The sequence below is a fragment of the Muscardinus avellanarius genome (genome assembly GCF_963383645.1).
Source record: "Muscardinus avellanarius genome assembly, chromosome: 12".
NCBI classification, from domain to species: domain Eukaryota; kingdom Metazoa; phylum Chordata; class Mammalia; order Rodentia; family Gliridae; genus Muscardinus; species Muscardinus avellanarius.
The window spans coordinates 7,343,376-7,361,444 of NC_137798.1; the positions used below are offsets into that span (position 1 = coordinate 7,343,376).

Genomic DNA, 18,069 nt, shown 5'->3' on the forward strand with positions numbered 1-18,069 from the left:
ATCCCTAGTAACTAACACACACACACACACACACACACACACACACACACACACACACACACACACAGTTTTGCCAAGCCTTTCCTCAAATCTGTTATCTTCCTGTACGAGACTCTGGGATCACAGGTGTGTGGTGCCACACCTGGCTAATTTTGTTGTTCTTGATGACTGAGTAAATTCCATTGTATTTATATACCACGTTTTCTTTTATATGGTTAATAAGTATGAAAAAATGTTTGACACATTAGCTGTCAGGGAAATGCAGATAAAAACTAGACTGAGATTATTTCCTACCAGTTACAATAGCAGTCATCAAGAATACAAACAATAATAACGTGGATGTGGTGGCACACACTTTTTTTTGGTGGTACTGGGGTGGAACCCAGAGACTGTCTACCTCCAAGCTATACTCTGAGACCTATTTTATATTTTACTTGGAAACAGGGTCTCATTAAGTAGCTGAGGCTGACTTCGAACCTGTGCAATCCTCCTGTCTCAGCCTCCCAAGTACGGGGATTACAAGCATGCGCCACCACGCCTGGCCAATGCACACTTTTATTCCCAGTACTTGGGGGGCTGAGATAGAAGGTTGCAAGTTTGAGGCCAGCCTTGGCAATTTAATGAGCCTTGTATCAGAAATAAACAATAAAATGGGACTAGAGATTTAGCTAGGAAATAGAATGCTCCTGGGTTCAATCCCTAGTGTCAGAAACAAACATTTTAAATGATGGTGAGGATAAGGGAAACTTAAGAACTCTTATATACTGTTGGTGGGAATATAAATTAGTACTCTCACTATAGAAACCAGTATGGAGGTTCCTCAGAAGTCTAGGAATGGAACCATTACACAACCCAGCTATAGGAGCACTCTTGAGTGTATTTCCAAAATAGATACTATAATGATACATGTATGTAGCAGCACAGTTTACAATAGCCTAATTAAGGAACCAGTCAGGACATTTTTCAAGAAATGAATGCATGTGTGTTTTCATCATGAACTGTGTGCCCTTCCTTCTTCCCCTCCTCTCCCTTTCCTTCCATTTCCTTTCTTTTTGTACTGGGAATTGAATTCAGGAGCATTCTGCTTCCAAGCTACACCCCTAGCCCTATTTTATTTTTATTTTGAAACAGGTCTCACTGAGTTGCAGAGGGCTGAAGCTGACCACAAACCTGTGATCCTCCTCTCTCAGCTTCCCAAGTACTGAGATTACAGGCGTGCCCCACTGCACTTGGCCTCTTTTTTATATATTGGTTTTTGAAATTGATATAAAGAAGCTTTTTATTAAGGAAATCATTGGCAGTTTTTCTTTTTGTCTTTAAACTTTATTCCAGATTTTTGCCATGTGTAAACGTTGTGTTTTTATACAATTAGATCTGTTAGTCTTATAGTTTCTAGATTTTTATGTTCAAATTGATTATATTGAAAATATACAAACTGTAGCCGGCTGTGGTGGTGCACACTTGTAATCCCAGCATTTGAGAGGTGAGACCGGAGGATCGCGGTTTGTGGACAGCTTCAGCTACTTAGTGAGGTCCTCTGCAATTCAGTGAGACCCTGTTTCAAAATAAAGAAGAAAAAATTGGGCAGGGGTTGTAGCTCAGAAGTCAAATGACTCTGAGTTCCATCCCAGATCAGCAGGAGAGAGAGAGAGAGAGAGAGAGAGAGAGAGAGAGAGAGAGAGATGGATGGATGAGACCTATTTTATATTTTATTTGGAAACAGGGTCTCACTAAGTTGCTGAGAGCCTCACTAGTGGCTGAGACTGGTTTCGAACCCTTGCGATTCTCCTGTCTCAGCCTCCCAAGCGCAGGGATTACAAGCATGCACCACCACACTCGACCAGCCTCAGCTATTTAATGAAGCCCTCTACAATTTAGTGAGACCCTGTATGAAAATAAAGAATAAAAAATAGGGCTGGGCGTGTAGCTCAGAGGTAGAATGCCCCTGGATTCAATCCCCAGTGCTGCCAAAAGCCTGAATTTTAAGTTGTTTGAATGTGTAAGTCAAGGTACATGTGATCTATATTTACTGGAAAATTAAACTAAATATATTTTCTATTGTTTCATACTTTGTTGTGGACTTTCATAATTTAAAATTAAAAATTTTTTTCTTTGAGGTGATAATTTACTTCTCCTTTTGTGTTTTATAGATGCCTTCCAGGATGTCAGATTTGTCAACAACTTGTGAGGTAAGTTTATTATAACTGCATAATATTTGAAAATTCAACAATAAATATGTTTTTAAAAAACTAGTTAGTATACAGTGGGACAGAGCTCACTGACTTGGGAAGTAAGGGTCAGTCCCCGCTGTTCGAAACTCAAGTAAAGTTACCTAAGCCAGAGTTCCAAAGTTGAGTGTCAGTTAGTTGGGCAAAGAATGAAGGGAAAGAAAGGATTGAACCCAAGGGCATTCTACCTCTGAGCTACACCCCAACCCCCCTTTTTTTATGGTACTGGGATTGACCCTAGGGGCATTCTACCTCCAAGCTACACCCTCAGCCCTATTTTTTTTATTCTTTATTTTGAAACAGGGTCTCACTAAGTTGTGGAGGGCCTCACTAAGTAGCTGAGGCTGGCTGCAAACCTGTGATCCTCCTCTATCAGCCTCTGGAATGCTGGGATTACAAGCGTGCGCCACCACGCCTGGCTGGGAAGGGATATTTGACAGAGAGTCCTGACAGTTAAAGATAGCATGGTTCTATCAGGAAACTGCAGAATGTAGCATATAAGATAGGGACTGGAGAGATCTAGCCTTGAGGCCATTTAAGCTTCATGTATCCTGTGCCGTGCACTTTCCTTCCTAGAGGAGCAATTGGCATTTTGAGGCGATCAGAAGGACCAGTTTGGAAACTTTTGGAGTAATTATGGCCAAAACTGAGAATCTGAATATAATTTGCTGTGATGATAAAGAAAAGTAGATATATTTGAAGGGACTCATGAGATGCATGTGATTGGATATGTGGTTATGAGGGAAAGGGAAGATTTAAATCCAGTACCTGGATTTCCTGCTTAAGCAACTGAGTAATAGTAATGTTCACTAAGATTTGCTCAAGAAATAAAAGGTGAAGAGGAAATGATCTTTGGTTGGTAGGCTAGAAAAAAAAGTGCTTGGAGTGAGTTTTTATATATATAGTCATTTTTCAAGCAAAAAGGGGAAGAACTGCTGGTCATGGTGGCGCACGCTTGTAATCCCTGCGCTTGGAAGGCGGAGACAGGAGGATCGCGCAGGTTCGAAGCCAGCCGCGCTGGCTTAGGAGACCCTGTTTCCAAATAAAAGTATAAAATAGGTCTGCGAGTGTAGCCTGGAGGTAGAAGGGCTTCCAGGAACCCCAGTACCACCTGGGTTACCACTTTATCATCACCTCATATATTACCCTCATTTCTAGGATAGACCCTGAATAATAAATCCCTGAAAGCAATCAACTCATTAATTTTTTTTTTTTTTTTTTTTTTTTTGGTGGTACTGGGGTTCCTGGAAGCCCTTCTACCTCTGGGCTACTCTCCCAGACCTATTTTTACATTTTTATTTGGAAACAGGGTCTCCTTAGCCAGCGCGCGAGGCTGGCTTTGAACCTGCGCGATCCTCCTGTCTTTGCCTCCCAAGCGCGGGGATTACAAGCGTGCGCCACCACGCCCGGCTCAACTCATAAATTTTGTCCGCTTCAGTGTCGAGTCCCCAAGACCACCCCTAGGTTCATTGATTAGAATGACTCACAGGACAAAGCATGCAGCGGTGCTCATTGATAAAATCGAATAAGCATTATGTTATCTATCTTGAGGAAGTTTTTTTCATTTTCTAAAAATGTTTATAATGAGCAGATATTGAATTTTATCGAATGTGTTTTCTTCATCTACTGGCATGATTGGGAGGTTTTTCTGAAAATGTATTGATAAACTAATTCTTGAATGTTGGAGCCTTGCATTCTCAGAATAAACTCCATTTGAAATTGATTATTATAAAGCCGGGCGTGGTGGCGCACGCTTGTAATCCCCGTGCTTGAGAGGCTGAGACAGGAGGATCGCACGGGTTCGAAGCCAGCCTCAGCTACGTAGTGAGGCTCTCAGCAACCTAGCGAGACCCTGTTTCCAAATAAAGTATAAAATAGGTCTGGGAGTATAGTCTGGAGGTAGAAAGCCCCTGGGTTCCACCCCCAGTACCACCCCCCCCAAAAAAAAGAAATTGATTATTATAATATTTTGTCAGTGGTTTTTGTGTTTGTCCTAATGAAGAATTCTGGTCTTGTAGTGTTTTCTTATAATGATTTTTTTTTCCCCTTTTCTATTTTTTTTAATTGGGATGGTTCTTAACTTGGGGAATGTTGTAGATTTTTTTTGTGTGTGTGGGTCTGGGCTTGGAACCCAGGGACATTTTACCTCCAAGGTACACCCCCTGCCCTGTGGTTTTAATTCTTTATTTTGAAACAGTGCCTCACTAAGTAGCTGAGGCTGTCCGTGAACCACAATCCTCCAGTCTCAGCCTCCCAAATGATGGGATTACAAGCGTGCGCCACCATTCCTGGTTGATATTATCCTTAAGTGTTCAGTAAATACACCAGCGAAGCCATCTGGCCTTGAGTTTTCTTTGTGGGAAGGTTTATTAATGATTAATCAAAGCAAGATCTAGGCTGCCTGGGCCAGATAGCAAGACCTTGTCTCCAAAACAAACAAACAAAAACTCCAGCTCAATTCAATTCCCTGTTCATTTTTTCTATTGCATCAGTTTGACTGTAGTTGGGTAATTTTATTGGTCTTTTTGATGGCAGGCTCTTTGCTTTACTGATTTTCCTCCATTGTTTTTCTTCTTTTATATTTTATTGTCTTCTCATTTATTTTCTTCTGCTGACTTTGGGTTTAATTTTTTCTTTTTAGTTTTTAAGGTACAATTGAGATTATTTATAGATCTTTGCTATATACAATAGGTTTTTATAGTATATACTATTATGCTATAAAGGAAATATGTGTATATATATGCATACAAACACTATAACTTTTCTTCTATATGCTGCTTTAATTGTATCCCACAGATTTTGATGTTATTTTAATTTGCCTTTTCTAAATATTTTAGTTTTTGTGACTTTGATCCATGAGTCAATTTTGTCATTAATTTCCAATTTAAGGATTTTTCGCATACATTTCTCTTACTATCTTCTAATTTAATTTCATTGTGTTCAGAGAAGATTATTTGTACTTTTGCTATCTGTTTTAGTTTTTAGGTACTTATTTTATGGGCTAGAACATATTAGTCTTGGTGAATATTTCTTGTGCACTTAGTTTTTATTGTGTTTGGTTGGCTAGTAGTTTTAAGTATTAAAGAATTCTAACTTTAATGAAAATTTTCCTTTAATTATGTTAAGGATACTGATCCATTCATTACTTTAGGCTTGTATAGCAGTTGACAGGATGCCTACTGTCATTGTTATCTTGTGCACATAACGTGTGCTTTGTACTCTGGTGGCTTTTAAGAGTTTTTCTTCTGGCTTTCAGCAGTGCCTAGTGTGATTTTTAAATTTATTTATTTACTCTTATTTTTAGTTGAGCTTCTCAGATTTGTGGATTTGAGTAGCTTTCAAATTTGGAAAAATTGTTCTCAACATGTTTCCAAATGTTTATTCCCATTCCTTACTTTGAAATTACATGTCTGTTGAGCTCCTCCGAATTCCAAGGTTACTGATTCTGTTCCTTGGCTCTCTCCAGTCTTTTGTCTGTTTCATTATGAATATATTCTATCGCTGTGTCTTCATGTGCACTTACGTTCTTCTCCCCGTCTTGCTCCCTTTTTGCAGTGTCTAGTATGTTATAAACCCTGTCCCATACATGACTTTCATTTAAGATATTATTTGATATGTGGAGCTTAATTTATAGTAGTTGGTTAGTGTCATTTTCTGGTAATTGCATCATTGCTGACATTTCTCGTCTTCATTTAATATTTTTCTTTTTAATTTATAGTTTCCTGCTTCTTTGTATGTGTGGAAACTTTTTATGTGTGCTACACATGAATTTTGTTTTTAGGGGCTGGGTTTTGTTGTGTTGTTAGTGACTTTTGGACTATTTTGGCATGCAGTTAGGTTACTTTGGATCATTTTGATCCTGTAAAGTCTTGCTCTTATGTTTTGTCAGGGAGCCTGCTGTCTAGGTCCAATTTGATCGTAATTAGACAAAACTCTTCTGAGAACCCTATCATAGGCCTGTATTTCACATTATCTCTCCTGCTGGCGGGAACCCAAACTATTCTCTGTCCTTTATGAGCATGAGAAGTTGTTGGTCTACTGCTGTCTAGTAGTTCTTACTTACCTTGGCCTTGACTAATTTATCCTTACACCCCTCTGCAGATATTTGGAACTTACTTTGTAGTTCCTCTTCTTGTTTTGTTTTTTGTTTTGTTTTGTTTTTAACCCCACAAACTCTACTGCCTTGATTTCCTGGAACTCTGATCTGATTGTAAGATTTTATCAAGTCACGAAACTGCCTAGCTCTATTGCCTCTTGCCTGTGATCCAGCGCACTTCTAGGTAGCATCCTATCTTTTTTTTTTTTTTTTTCTTTTTTGTAGTACTGGGGATGGAACCCAGGGGCACTCTACCTCTGAGTTACACCCCCCAGCCCTATTTTTTATTCTTTATTTTGAAACAGAGTCTCGCTGAGTTGCAAACGGCCACACTAAGTAGCTGAGGCTGTCTGTGAACCGAGATCCTCCTGTCTCAGCCTCTGGAATTCTGGGATTACAAGACTGTGTCACCACGCCTGCCCCATCCCTCTTTTGCCCTGGCTTTCAAGGAAACCATTGATCACTATATAGATTAGTGTGTGTTTTCTTGAATTCTCAGTATACAGAAGTTATAAATATGTACTTTTTGATATCTGGCTTTCAGAGTATTTTTGAGATTGATATATATTGTGTCTATTAGTGGTTCATTTCTGTTGCTGAATATTATTGCTGTAATGTGGCTATACAATATTTTGTAGATATTCCACACTTTCTAGATATTCCACACTAAAATTTATGTTATGACATCATATTTTAATGTATTTTACACTACAGTGTTATGGTGAAGATACTCATTTATTTATATCCTAAAAACAAAAAGGCAAGTTGTTTACTTTGCTTTTGGTACTGAGGATTGTACCCAGGGGCATTCTACCGCTGAACTAGATTCTCTATTTTTATTTTATTTGGGGAAGGGGGTACTAGGGATTGAACTCGCATTCCACCTTCAAGCTACACCCTTAGCCCAATTTTATTTCTTATTTGGAAATAGGGATTTAGTGAGAGCTCACTAAGTTGCCGAGGCTGGCTTTGAACCCGGGATCTCCTGTCCCAGACTTCCAAGTACTAGGATTACAAGTGCACCATCGTGCCCAGCTGTTTTTTGTTGTTTTTTGTTTTGTTTTGTTTTTTGTTTTTTTTTTAATTTTGGAACATGGTCTTTCTAAGTCCTTGAGGCTGGCTTAGAACCTACAGTCTCCCAAGTACTGGGATTACAGGTGTGTACCTTCATGCCGGGCTGGTTCATTCATTTTAATTCAGTTTTTCATTAACTGTACTTTTGTGCTTCTTTTTTCTTTTTCTTGTGGTACTGGGGGTAGAATTTAGGGGCATTCTACCTCTGAGCTACATGCCCAGCCCTATTTTTTATTTATTTTGAAACAGGGTCTCACTGAGTTGCAGAGGGCCTCACTAAGTAGCTGAGGCTGACCATGAACTGCAATCCTCCTGTGTCAGCCTCCTGAATGCTGGGATTACAAGTGTTGCGCCACCACGCCTAGCTAGCCTTTTTTTTTTTTTTTTAAGATACATTCCCCCAGCCGGGCATGGTGGCGCACGCTTGTAATCCCCGCACTTGGGAGGAAGAGACAGGAGGATCGCGCAGGTTCGAAGCCAGCCGTGCGCGCTGGCTTAGGAGACCCTGTTTCCAAATAAAAATGTAAAAGTAGGTCTGGGAGTGTAGCCCGGAGGTAGAAGGGCTTCCAGGAACCCCAGTACCACCAAAAAAAAAAGATACATTCCCCTGCCCTGGGGACTGAACCCAGAGGTATTCAACCTCTGGTCTTTACCCCAGCTCTAATTATTTATTTATTTATTTGTTTGTTTGTTTGTTTGTTTATTATCAGTTTGTGCTCCTGGGGATTGAACCTCAGGAGCATTCTACCTCTTAGCTACATCCCAGCCTTTTTTATTTTTGAAACAGGGTCTTAGTCTCAGTCTCCCAAATACTAGGGATAGGCATGTGTTATTGCACCCTGTTTAAAAAGTCTCTTCATAATCTTTCTTTTAGGTGTTTTTGTGGTCGCCTGGTCAAGCAACATGCTTGTTTTACTGCAAGTCTTGCCATGAAATACTCAGATGTGAAATTGGGTGACCATTTTAATCAGGCAGTAGAGGAGTGGTCTGTGGAAAAGCATACGGAACAGAGCCCAACGGATGCTTATGGAGTCATCAACTTTCAAGGGGGTTCTCATTCCTACAGAGCCAAGGTGTGTCACGGGCTCATTTCTTTCTACTTTATCTTACTATCTAAACAAACATTTGTCATCTTAAATATGTATATCACTAAGACAAAAATCATTCCTTTGCATGTATTACAGTTCTTTTTATAGCTTTATATAAATACAACATTGTCTTTTTGGTGGATTGAGCCTTTTATCATTTGTAAAATGTCTTCTATTATTTTTCCTGACAAAGTGCTTTTTCTTTCTTTTTTTATTTTTTATTTTTTATTTGTGGGTCTGGGGATGGAACCCAGAGCATTCTACCTCTGAGCTGTACCCCCTCCCCTATTTTTTATTCTTTATTTTTAAACAGACTCTCACTAAGTTGCGGAGAGCCTTTAAGTAGCTGAGGCTGGCCATGAACTCCTGTCAGCCTCCCGAATGCTGGAATTAAAAGTGTCCACCACCATGCCCAGCTTGAACAGTATTATTTATTGACTTACTTACCTACTTATTGTGATACTGGGGATTGAACCCAGGGATGTTGTACCTTAAGCTTTATCTCTAGCCCTATTTTATTTTTCATTTTGAAACCTGGTCTCACTAAATTTCTGAAACTGGACTTGAACCTGAGATCCTCTTGACTTAGCCTCCCAAAGTTCTGAGATTACAGCCATGCTTCACCATGCCTGGTTGTTTATCTGTTTGTCTCTTTATTTGTTTGTTCATTGTGGTACTGGGGATTGGATCCAGGGGCATTCTGCCTCCAAGCTATACCCTCAGACCTATTTTTCGTTCTTTATTTTGAAATAGGGTCTCACTAAGGAGCTGAAGCTGGCTGCAAACCTGAGATCCTTCTGTCTCAGTCTCCCAAGTGCTAGGATTACAAGTGTGCACCACCATGCCCAACTTATTTTTTATTTTTTAATATGGTGCTGCAGATCAAACCCAGGGCATGTGTATGCTAGACACATGTTTTACCACTGAGCTATATTCCCAGCCCTTCTTAATACTAAGATTTTCTGATTTTTCAGCTTGATCAAATAGTGAAGCAAATAATCATATTTAAAATGCTTCTTTAAATTTTGTTTATATGCAGTTCTATTATAAATGCTATGGATCCTTGAGAAAATTTTCAGACAGATAATTCAATATGTGTCTCATACAGTAGCAAAGTCTTTAATTAAAGTCTTTTTTTTTTTTTTTTTTTTTTTTTGCGGGTCTGGGGATGGAACCCAGGGGCATTCGACCTCCGAGCTACACCCCCTGCCCTATTTTTTATTCTTTATTTTGAATCCGGGTCTCACTGAATTGCAGAGGGCCGCACTAAGTAGCTGAGGCTGGCTGGGAACCACAGTCTGAGGCTGTCCGCGAACCGCAATCCTCTGGTCTCAGCCTCCTGAATGCTGGGATTACAAGCATGTGCCACTAGGCCCAGCTCAAAAAGTCTTTATTTTTATACCATTCTTCTCATTTTCCTTTTCCCATCATTTAAGCCAGTCTTAATGTTTCTAATTCACTGTGTACTCATGTTTAAACAAGAGAGTAAATACTTAGGATAAATTTGTAAATTGGATTAATTGGTAATTAAGTATAATCCACATAATTTGGCTTAATAAGTTTGAGTGCCACTACTTCTATGGGTCTCACAGAATGATTTTTCTAACCTTAAGTCATTTGCTTCTTAGTAATGTAAATATATTGAAAGTAGTCTATAATATTTTTACATAATCTAATTCAAAGTAAATTTTTTTCTAAAGTGAAATGTTATATTATGAAACCTTTTGAACATATTCAATTATTGTATTCTTTTGAAATGTTTTTTATTTCAGTATGTGAGGTTATCATATGACACCAAACCTGAAATCATACTCCAGCTTCTTCTGAAAGAATGGCAAATGGAATTACCCAAACTTGTCATCTCTGTACATGGGGGCATGCAGAAATTTGAGCTACATCCACGAATAAAGCAATTGCTGGGGAAGGGTCTTATTAAAGCTGCAGTTACAACCGGAGCCTGGATTTTAACTGGAGGGGTAAACACAGGTAATGTGATTATCATATCAATCCTATTTAGTATGCTTATAACATTTTCATAATATCAATTAGACACTTGAACTAATAGTCAAATATAAATGTATTCCATTCTTCTCTTAAATAATCTACAATTCCTAGATTAAAAATAACTGAATCTGGTTGTCATTTAGACTTAGAAAATATACTTTAGAAGCAGGGGTTAGCACACCAAATCGAGCCTAGTTTTTATGAGTAATGTTTGATTTGAACACAGATATCCTCATTTGCTTCTGTATGGTATATAACTATTTTTCTGCTACAATAGTGCAGGCTGATAGTTGTAACAGAGACTGGCAGATGCTTTACAAAGCTAAAAATATTTACTTCTTGGACTTTTAAAAACATTTACTGACCCTACTTTAGATTAATGCTAATTCTTATCATTTTCTGACTAAAAGTAAGTTTGTAGAAGGGTAGTAATTCATTGCCTTTGTAGTAGTAAAAAGTAGCTTTCAGGTGGGCATGGGGCTGCATGCCAATAATCTCTGTAACTTGGGAGGTTAAGACAGAAAAATTGCAAGTTCCAGGCCAGTCGCAGCAACTTAGTGAGGACTTGTCTCAAAATAAAAACATAAGAAAGGATGGTAGAACACCCCTGGCTTCAGTCCCCAGTGCCACCACACACAAAAAGTAGTTTTCAAAATTAATTTTTTGTTTTTGCTTTTGTGCCCATTTTGTTTTTTATGAGACAGGATCTAAATGGCCAATATTGGCCTCAGACTTGTGATCTTCCTGCTTCAACCTCCCAAGTCCCTAGGATTACAGATGTGTGCCACAGCACCTGGCCAGAAATTAATTTTAATTAGCTGTCGTCTTTTATTCCAAGTCTAGCTTATGTATGTAGTTTGACTCTAAGGAAGACAAATTAATGTTTAGGGCAAAATGTAATCACTGAAGTCAGCTTCTATACATCCGATGGATTATCAGCAACTATTCCTTGAGCCTCATGGTCTCTCAGGGATCCTTTGAACTGCTGAGTCTATACTCCATAAAGTGGACGAAATGTTTACCTTTATGGAGGTTATACTGTAGTGGGGAGATGCAGATACTAGACAGCTTAGTAGTACATCAGCTGTGGTGGTGGTAAGTATTATGCAGGGACATGAGCGCAAGGGGAAGAGTGAGGGCAGTGCAGGGGCTGCTGGTTTGTACACAGGTGAGGAGGAGGTGGCTGAGGAGGTGGCATTTAGGAGCGAGGGAAGGCATGAGGGCCGAGGTCAAGACAGGCTAGGAGCAGAGTGTTTAAGGGGAAGAAGTGGCCCGTGTGTGGGCAGCAGAGCAGCAAGCTCCAGGGTAGCTTAAGTGTAGCGAGGAGTGTTGAATACTGAGATCAGAAGCTAGTGGCATGGTGGTCGGGAAGCAGGAGGAGCAGGGCCACCGGCCAGTGTATGAGGCCTGATGTAAGCTTGGTTATAAGCACCTAGGCCTTCACTCTGAATGGGAAAAGGTAAGCGGAGAATTGACAAGAACAGAGAGTACTTGGGTAATGTTCCGCAAATAGGCTGTAAGTGGACAGGGCTGCAGGCAAAAGGCCAACGAGATGCGATCTGACCTATTACATTTAAAAGCAAATTGAATGATGTATTAGTTTGCTAAAGGTGTCATAAAATACCTCAGACTGGTGGCTTAAACAACACATACAGCCGGGCGTGGTGGTGCATGCTTATAATCCTCGCGCCTGGGAGGCTGAGACAGGAGGATCGCGTGGGTTCGAAGCCAGCCTCAGCTACTTAGTGAGGCTCTCAGCAACTTAGTGAGACCCTGTTTCCAAATAAAGTATAAAAAAGGTCTGGGAATATATCCCGGAGGTAGAAAGCTTCTGGGTTCCACCCCCAGTACCACCAAAAAAAAAAAACACAAAAAACACACATACTTATTTTCTCATAGTTGAGGTATTGGGGTTAGAGTTTCAACATATGAATTTTGAAGGACATAGTTCAGCCCTTAATAATTATGAGAAGTTACTTATTGTTAACTGTGAAAGGCCTGAAAATACTAAATGGAAAATTCCAGAAAAAAATTATAAATTGTGCTTTGTTGACAATAGCGTGATGAAAGCTCATGTCATCTCTCACCACCTTACCTGGGATTGAATTGTCCCTTTATTGGTGTATTCATGCTACGTATACTGCCTGCCCTATTAGTCATTTAGTAGACATTTTGGTTATCAGATTGACTATCCATCAGATAGTCCATCAAGTACTTCAATACTGTAACAGGATTGGAGTACTTAGATAGGGCTCTATACTATCCACAGTTCAGATACACACTGGGGTCTTGGGATATATCTTCACCAAGTAAGGGGGAATATTATATATACTGTTTGGGATTGTCTTTTCTAATTTCTCCTCTCATTTTTTATTCGATTGGATTGCTTTTGTTATATTTTTGTTGTATATGTGTTTGTTTTTCTTATGATCCTGAGCCATTAAACCATACTCTTTTTTTTTTAATAGTACTGTAGATTCTACCATTTTATTTTGAAATAGAGTCTCACTAGGTTGCTGAGGTTGACCTTGAACCTATGGTCCTCCGTCTCAGCCTCCCAAGTACTGGAATTTCAGCATGTTACTTCTTTTGTGTGGTCCTGGGGATTGAACCCAGGGGCATTGGGGCATTCTACCTGAGCTATACCCTCAGCCCGCCTTTCTTTCTTTCTTTCTTTCTTTCTTTCTTTCTTTCTTTCTTTCTTTCTCTCTCTCTCTCTCTCTCTCTCTCTCTCCCTCTCCCTCTCCCTCTCCCTCTCCCTCTCCCTCTCCCTCTCCCTCTCCCTCTCCCTCTCCCCCCCTCTCCCTCTCCCTCTCCCTCTTCCTCTTCCTCTTCCTCTTCCTCTTCCTCTCCTCTCCTCTCCTCTCCTTTCTTTTCTTTTCTTTTCTTTTCTTTTCTTTTCTTTTCTTTCCTTGTACTGGGGATAGAACCCAGGAACCCAGGGATATTCTATCTCTGAGCTACACCTTCAGCCTTTTTTTTTTTTTTTTTTTAACTTTTTATTTGGAAACAGGATCTCACTAAGTTACTCTGCACTGATCTTGAAATGTGATCCTTCTGTCTCAGTGTCCCAAGTACCGGGATTACACGTATGCAACCATAACCACACTTATCCATATACTTAATTTATCTAGATTATGTGTAGAGCAACAACAAACTATTGCTATTTATGGAAGAAAAATATAAAAAAGGACTAGGCCTAACAGCGTGGAAAGATTTTGTTTTCTGTATATCTTGATAGTTTTTGTTCCATCTTAGTCTGTATTCTTTTGTAAGCTTGGTTTTGGATCTCATTGCTTTATATCTTATATGTGTAAAGAAATCACAAATTGTAATGTCAGAGGTTAAGCACAGGCTTTTTCTAAATACAGTGAAGACTGAACTAAATCAAATAAAATTTTGTGTTAACAGGTGTGGCAAAACATGTTGGTGATGCCCTCAAAGAACATGCTTCCAGATTATCTCGAAAGATTTGCACTATTGGAATAGCTCCATGGGGAGTGATAGAAAACAGAAATGATCTCGTTGGGAGAGATGTGAGAACGGCTTTTTAAATTTCCTATATTTGAATTTAGGCATAAACAAAATTATAGCAAGAAAAATGCAAGACAAAATATTTATGGTTATACCACACTTAAGTTTAAAAAGTATTTTCCTATGGGCTTTTTCCAATCCTTTTAAAAATGCATTCATATGTACAAATTATTATTACAGTGCTGATATATTTTAGTTCCTGTCTTTTATGTATAATGTTAATTAACATATTTTTTAGATCATGCCAATCATTGTACTTAATTTTTTAATGACTATATAACATTAAGAATTAATCTTATTTTCAGAGAGAAGGAATCAAATGCTAATGTTTTATTTGAATAGGTTAAAGATATAAACTCGATTTAGCCGGGGGTGGTGGCGCACGCTTGTAATCCCCGCGCTTGGGAGGGGAGACAGGAGGATCACACAGCTTTGGAGCCAGCCTCGCTGGCTTAAGAGACCCTGTTTCCAAATAAAAAATATATATATATATAAAATAGATCTGGGAGTGTAGCCTGGAGGTAGAAGGGTTCCATCCCCACTACTACCAAAAAAAAAAAAAAGATATAATTGGATTTATATTGATTCAATTTGAATTTGTAGATATTTATCAGAAGACTATTAAAAGGAATTACTAATTTATAACAATCACTTTCAAGCATTATTAAATTTCTATTATCAATTTTAAAGGTTCTACTTAAGGCTAGAAAAATAATATTGAGTACTGAGTCAATTTATTGATTTTTTTGGTACCTTTTATATATTTGGTTCTTTTACTTAATAACCTCACAATATGTTCTTAGCAGTGTCTATTTATTTACTTATTTACTGTTCTTCTGTTGCATTTGATGATGAAATATATAATTCTGCAATAAGAATTGAGATGTAATTGTGATTCAGCCTATTACTAAGTAATCCTTAATAGCTTAAAAATTTTGCTTTTTGATGTATTTTCACTTTTTATTTCTAAACTTATGACAGAATTTTATCTCGTATCTATTGATTATTTCAAGATATATTTTACATTATATTGTATTTAATCCTGTCCAGTAACTCTTATGTTTGTTCTTAGGTGGTTGCTCCTTATCAAACCTTATTGAACCCTCTGAGCAAATTGAATGTTTTGAATAATCTCCATTCCCATTTCATATTGGTGGATGATGGCACAGTTGGAAAGTATGGGGCAGAAGTCAGACTGAGAAGAGAACTTGAAAAAACTATTAATCAGCAGAGAATTCATGCGCGTAAGAGAATTTACAAATTAGTTGAAATTATTAGCAGTCCTAAAACTGTAGAATGTTCTTTGAATTGCCTTTTTTCTTACATAGCAAGATGGTAACCTACAAAACAACCAAAAATGCATCATTTTAGACAAAGTAAGAGCTAGGAAAAGAGCTTTCAGGCCAAATAGAGCACTTAGGTTTCAAGGCCAGAGCCAAAAGTGCTCATATTGTTGGAAGGCATTTATAAATATTCCTAATGTGTGATATATTCCAATACATGGCCTTGAAATTCAAGATTGTACATTAAAGTGAAATATCACCATGTTGTTATAAAGTAAGAATCAGCTTGTTTAAAGTCTATAAAATGAGTTGCCTTTTGGTGATTGTTTCTTAAAAGTTACCTTCATCAAGGCATGGTGATGCATGCCTACAATCTCCTACTTGGGAGGCTGAGACAGGAGAATTGCAGTTCGAGGACAGCCTCAGGAAAATATATATATAACATAATGAAAATCTCAGAAACATAGCGAGACCCTGTTTCAAAACAGCAAAAATTAAAGAAACAATCTAGGAGTATAGCATGGAGGTGGAACGCCCCTGAGTTCAATCACCAGTACCATACACACAAGGAAAAAAAAGTGTTAATATCAGTCTGGGGTGGTGGCATATGCCTGCAGTCCCAGTACTTGTGAGGTTGAGATGGGAGGATTGCAGGTTTCAGGACAGCCTAGAAACATAGTGAGACTCTCAGTGACCTGGCAAGACCCTGTTTAAATCAACAACAACAAAAATAAGTAAAATGGGCTACGGTGTATCTTGGAGGTAGAACTCCCCTGAGTTCATCCCTAGTACCACACACAAAGAAAAGTGTTAGTCTGGAGTAGGGAACCAGGTCTGTAATTCCAGGACTTGGGTGGTTGAGACAGGAGGGCCGCAGGTTAGAGGACAGCCTTAGCAATGTAGCAAGGCTCTGGGCAACTTAGGAAGCCCGGGGTGGGGAAAAGGGGTGCTGGGAATCAAGCTTGAAGGTAAAATGCCATTGGGTTCGATCCCCAGTACCACACACACCCAAAAAAGTTGGTATTCTTGGGACTGGTTTTACTTTCCAGTTAAGGCTAAGCTTTTTCAACATCTAGACTTTATTTCAAATAGAAGAAATTTTGTAAACCATGTTACATCTAGGACACCAAGAAGATGAATTCTATAACAAAATGAAGTAGAAATAACAAAATTACAAAACAGTGCAGTCAGATTATAGTGGAGTACAAATATTTACAAAAAGTAAAAATATTTGGGGGCTAGGGGTCAACTCCACGACAGAGCACTTGTCTAGCATGCACAAGACCCTGGGATCAATCCCCAGTGTCAAAAAAGGGGGGAATGTTTAATAATCCTGTAGTTAACAATATTTTTAATTTTTCACTACACTGCAGGTTGTTTTAAAAACAAAAATTGGTATTCATTAAATTTTTTTGGCTTTGTAGAATTCTTAGAATATTATCAGTTTCATTTATGTAATCTGACTCATTAATTTTATATTAATGTCTCATTTAGAATAAAAATATGCATTTAATAAATGCATAAAAAGATGTTAGTGGGCTATGGTGGTGCAGGCTTATAATCTCAGTACTTTGGAGACTGAGATAGGAGATTAATGGCCAGCCTCAGCAACTTAGTAAGGCCCTCTGCAACTTTGTGAGACCCTGTTTCAAAATAAAAAATAGAACAGGGCTAGGGGTTTTAGTTCAGAGGTAGAGTGCCCCTGAGTTCAGTCCCTATTACCACACACAAAGTTGGAAATTCAACTAATACAACATTAAAAGCAAACAAATAGATATTACTTATTTCTTGTCATGAGCTCAATAAATGTACAGGATTTTGTTTTATAGTGAATATACAAAGTCTGGTGTGTGTGCTAAATTATATATTAGACTTTCTAATTTTGTTACTGAAGATAGACTTTTAGTTAATGACAAAGTAACTTGGTACTTTATTATTTATTTATTTATTTATTTATTTATTTATTTATTTGTGGTACCGGGGATGGAACCCATGAGCATTGCATTCTACCTCAGCCCCCCTCCCTTTTTTTTTTTTTATTTTGAAACAGGGTCTCACTGAGTTGCAGAGGGCCTCACTATAAGTAGCTGAGGCTGTCTGCAAACCGCGGTCCTCTGATCTCAGTCTCCCAAATGCTGGGATTACAAGTGTGTGCCACTATGCCTGGCTTTTACTTAGTATTTAAAGTGAAGTCGCTGGGTGTGGTGGCGCACGCTTGTAATGCCCGTGCTTGGGAGGCTGAGATAGGAGGAACACTCACAGGTTCAAAGCCAGCCTCAGCTACTTAATGAGGCTCTCAGCAACTTAGTGAGACCCTGTTTCCAAATAAAATATAAAGTAAGTCTGGGAACATAGCCCAGAGGTAGAAAGCCCCTGGGTTCCACCCCCAGTACCACCAAAAAAATTAAAAAATAAAATACAATAAGAAGAGTGAAGTCAACACATTCTCTTAAATTTGTTTTGACTTTTAAATTTTTATTAAAAATGATTAGTAACTGGATTTTGTCTAATTTTTTAATCAAGCTTTTACCTTTTTTAGGGATCGGCCAAGGTGTTCCTGTGGTGGCACTGATATTTGAGGGTGGGCCAAATGTCATCCTCACAGTTCTAGAATACCTTCAGGAGAGCCCCCCTGTTCCAGTAGTTGTATGTGAAGGAACAGGCAGAGCAGCAGATTTACTAGCATATGTTCATAAACAGACAGAAGAAGGAGGGTAAGTATGAGTATAGGAAGTTTTACTAACCTTACTAAGAGTCTTGTA

At 38.6% G+C, this 18,069-nt stretch overlaps 2 protein-coding genes across 2 annotated transcripts in view; both read left to right on the forward strand.

The window, feature by feature from the left end:
• The window catches only part of LOC308271400 (uncharacterized protein), a gene marked incomplete at both ends in the record, with an annotated part of 29,899 nt that extends 21,543 nt beyond the window's left edge, over window positions 1–8,356 (forward strand). The window contains 2 exons of the mRNA XM_080707696.1: window positions 2,151–2,189; window positions 8,273–8,356. Of these exons, the coding sequence (XP_080563822.1) occupies window positions 2,151–2,189; window positions 8,273–8,356 (123 nt within the window). The remainder of the gene's footprint in view (window positions 1–2,150; window positions 2,190–8,272) is intronic.
• Window positions 8,357–8,418: 62 nt separating this feature from the next.
• Window positions 8,419–18,025, forward strand: LOC308270855 (transient receptor potential cation channel subfamily M member 7-like; the record flags this gene model as incomplete). The annotated part of the gene is made up of 5 exons (XM_080707012.1): window positions 8,419–8,448; window positions 10,259–10,472; window positions 13,902–14,026; window positions 15,097–15,268; window positions 17,847–18,025. 5 exons carry the CDS (start codon window positions 8,419–8,421, stop codon window positions 18,023–18,025), a joined length of 720 nt encoding a protein of 239 aa, XP_080563138.1.
• Window positions 18,026–18,069: the final 44 nt, after the last annotated feature.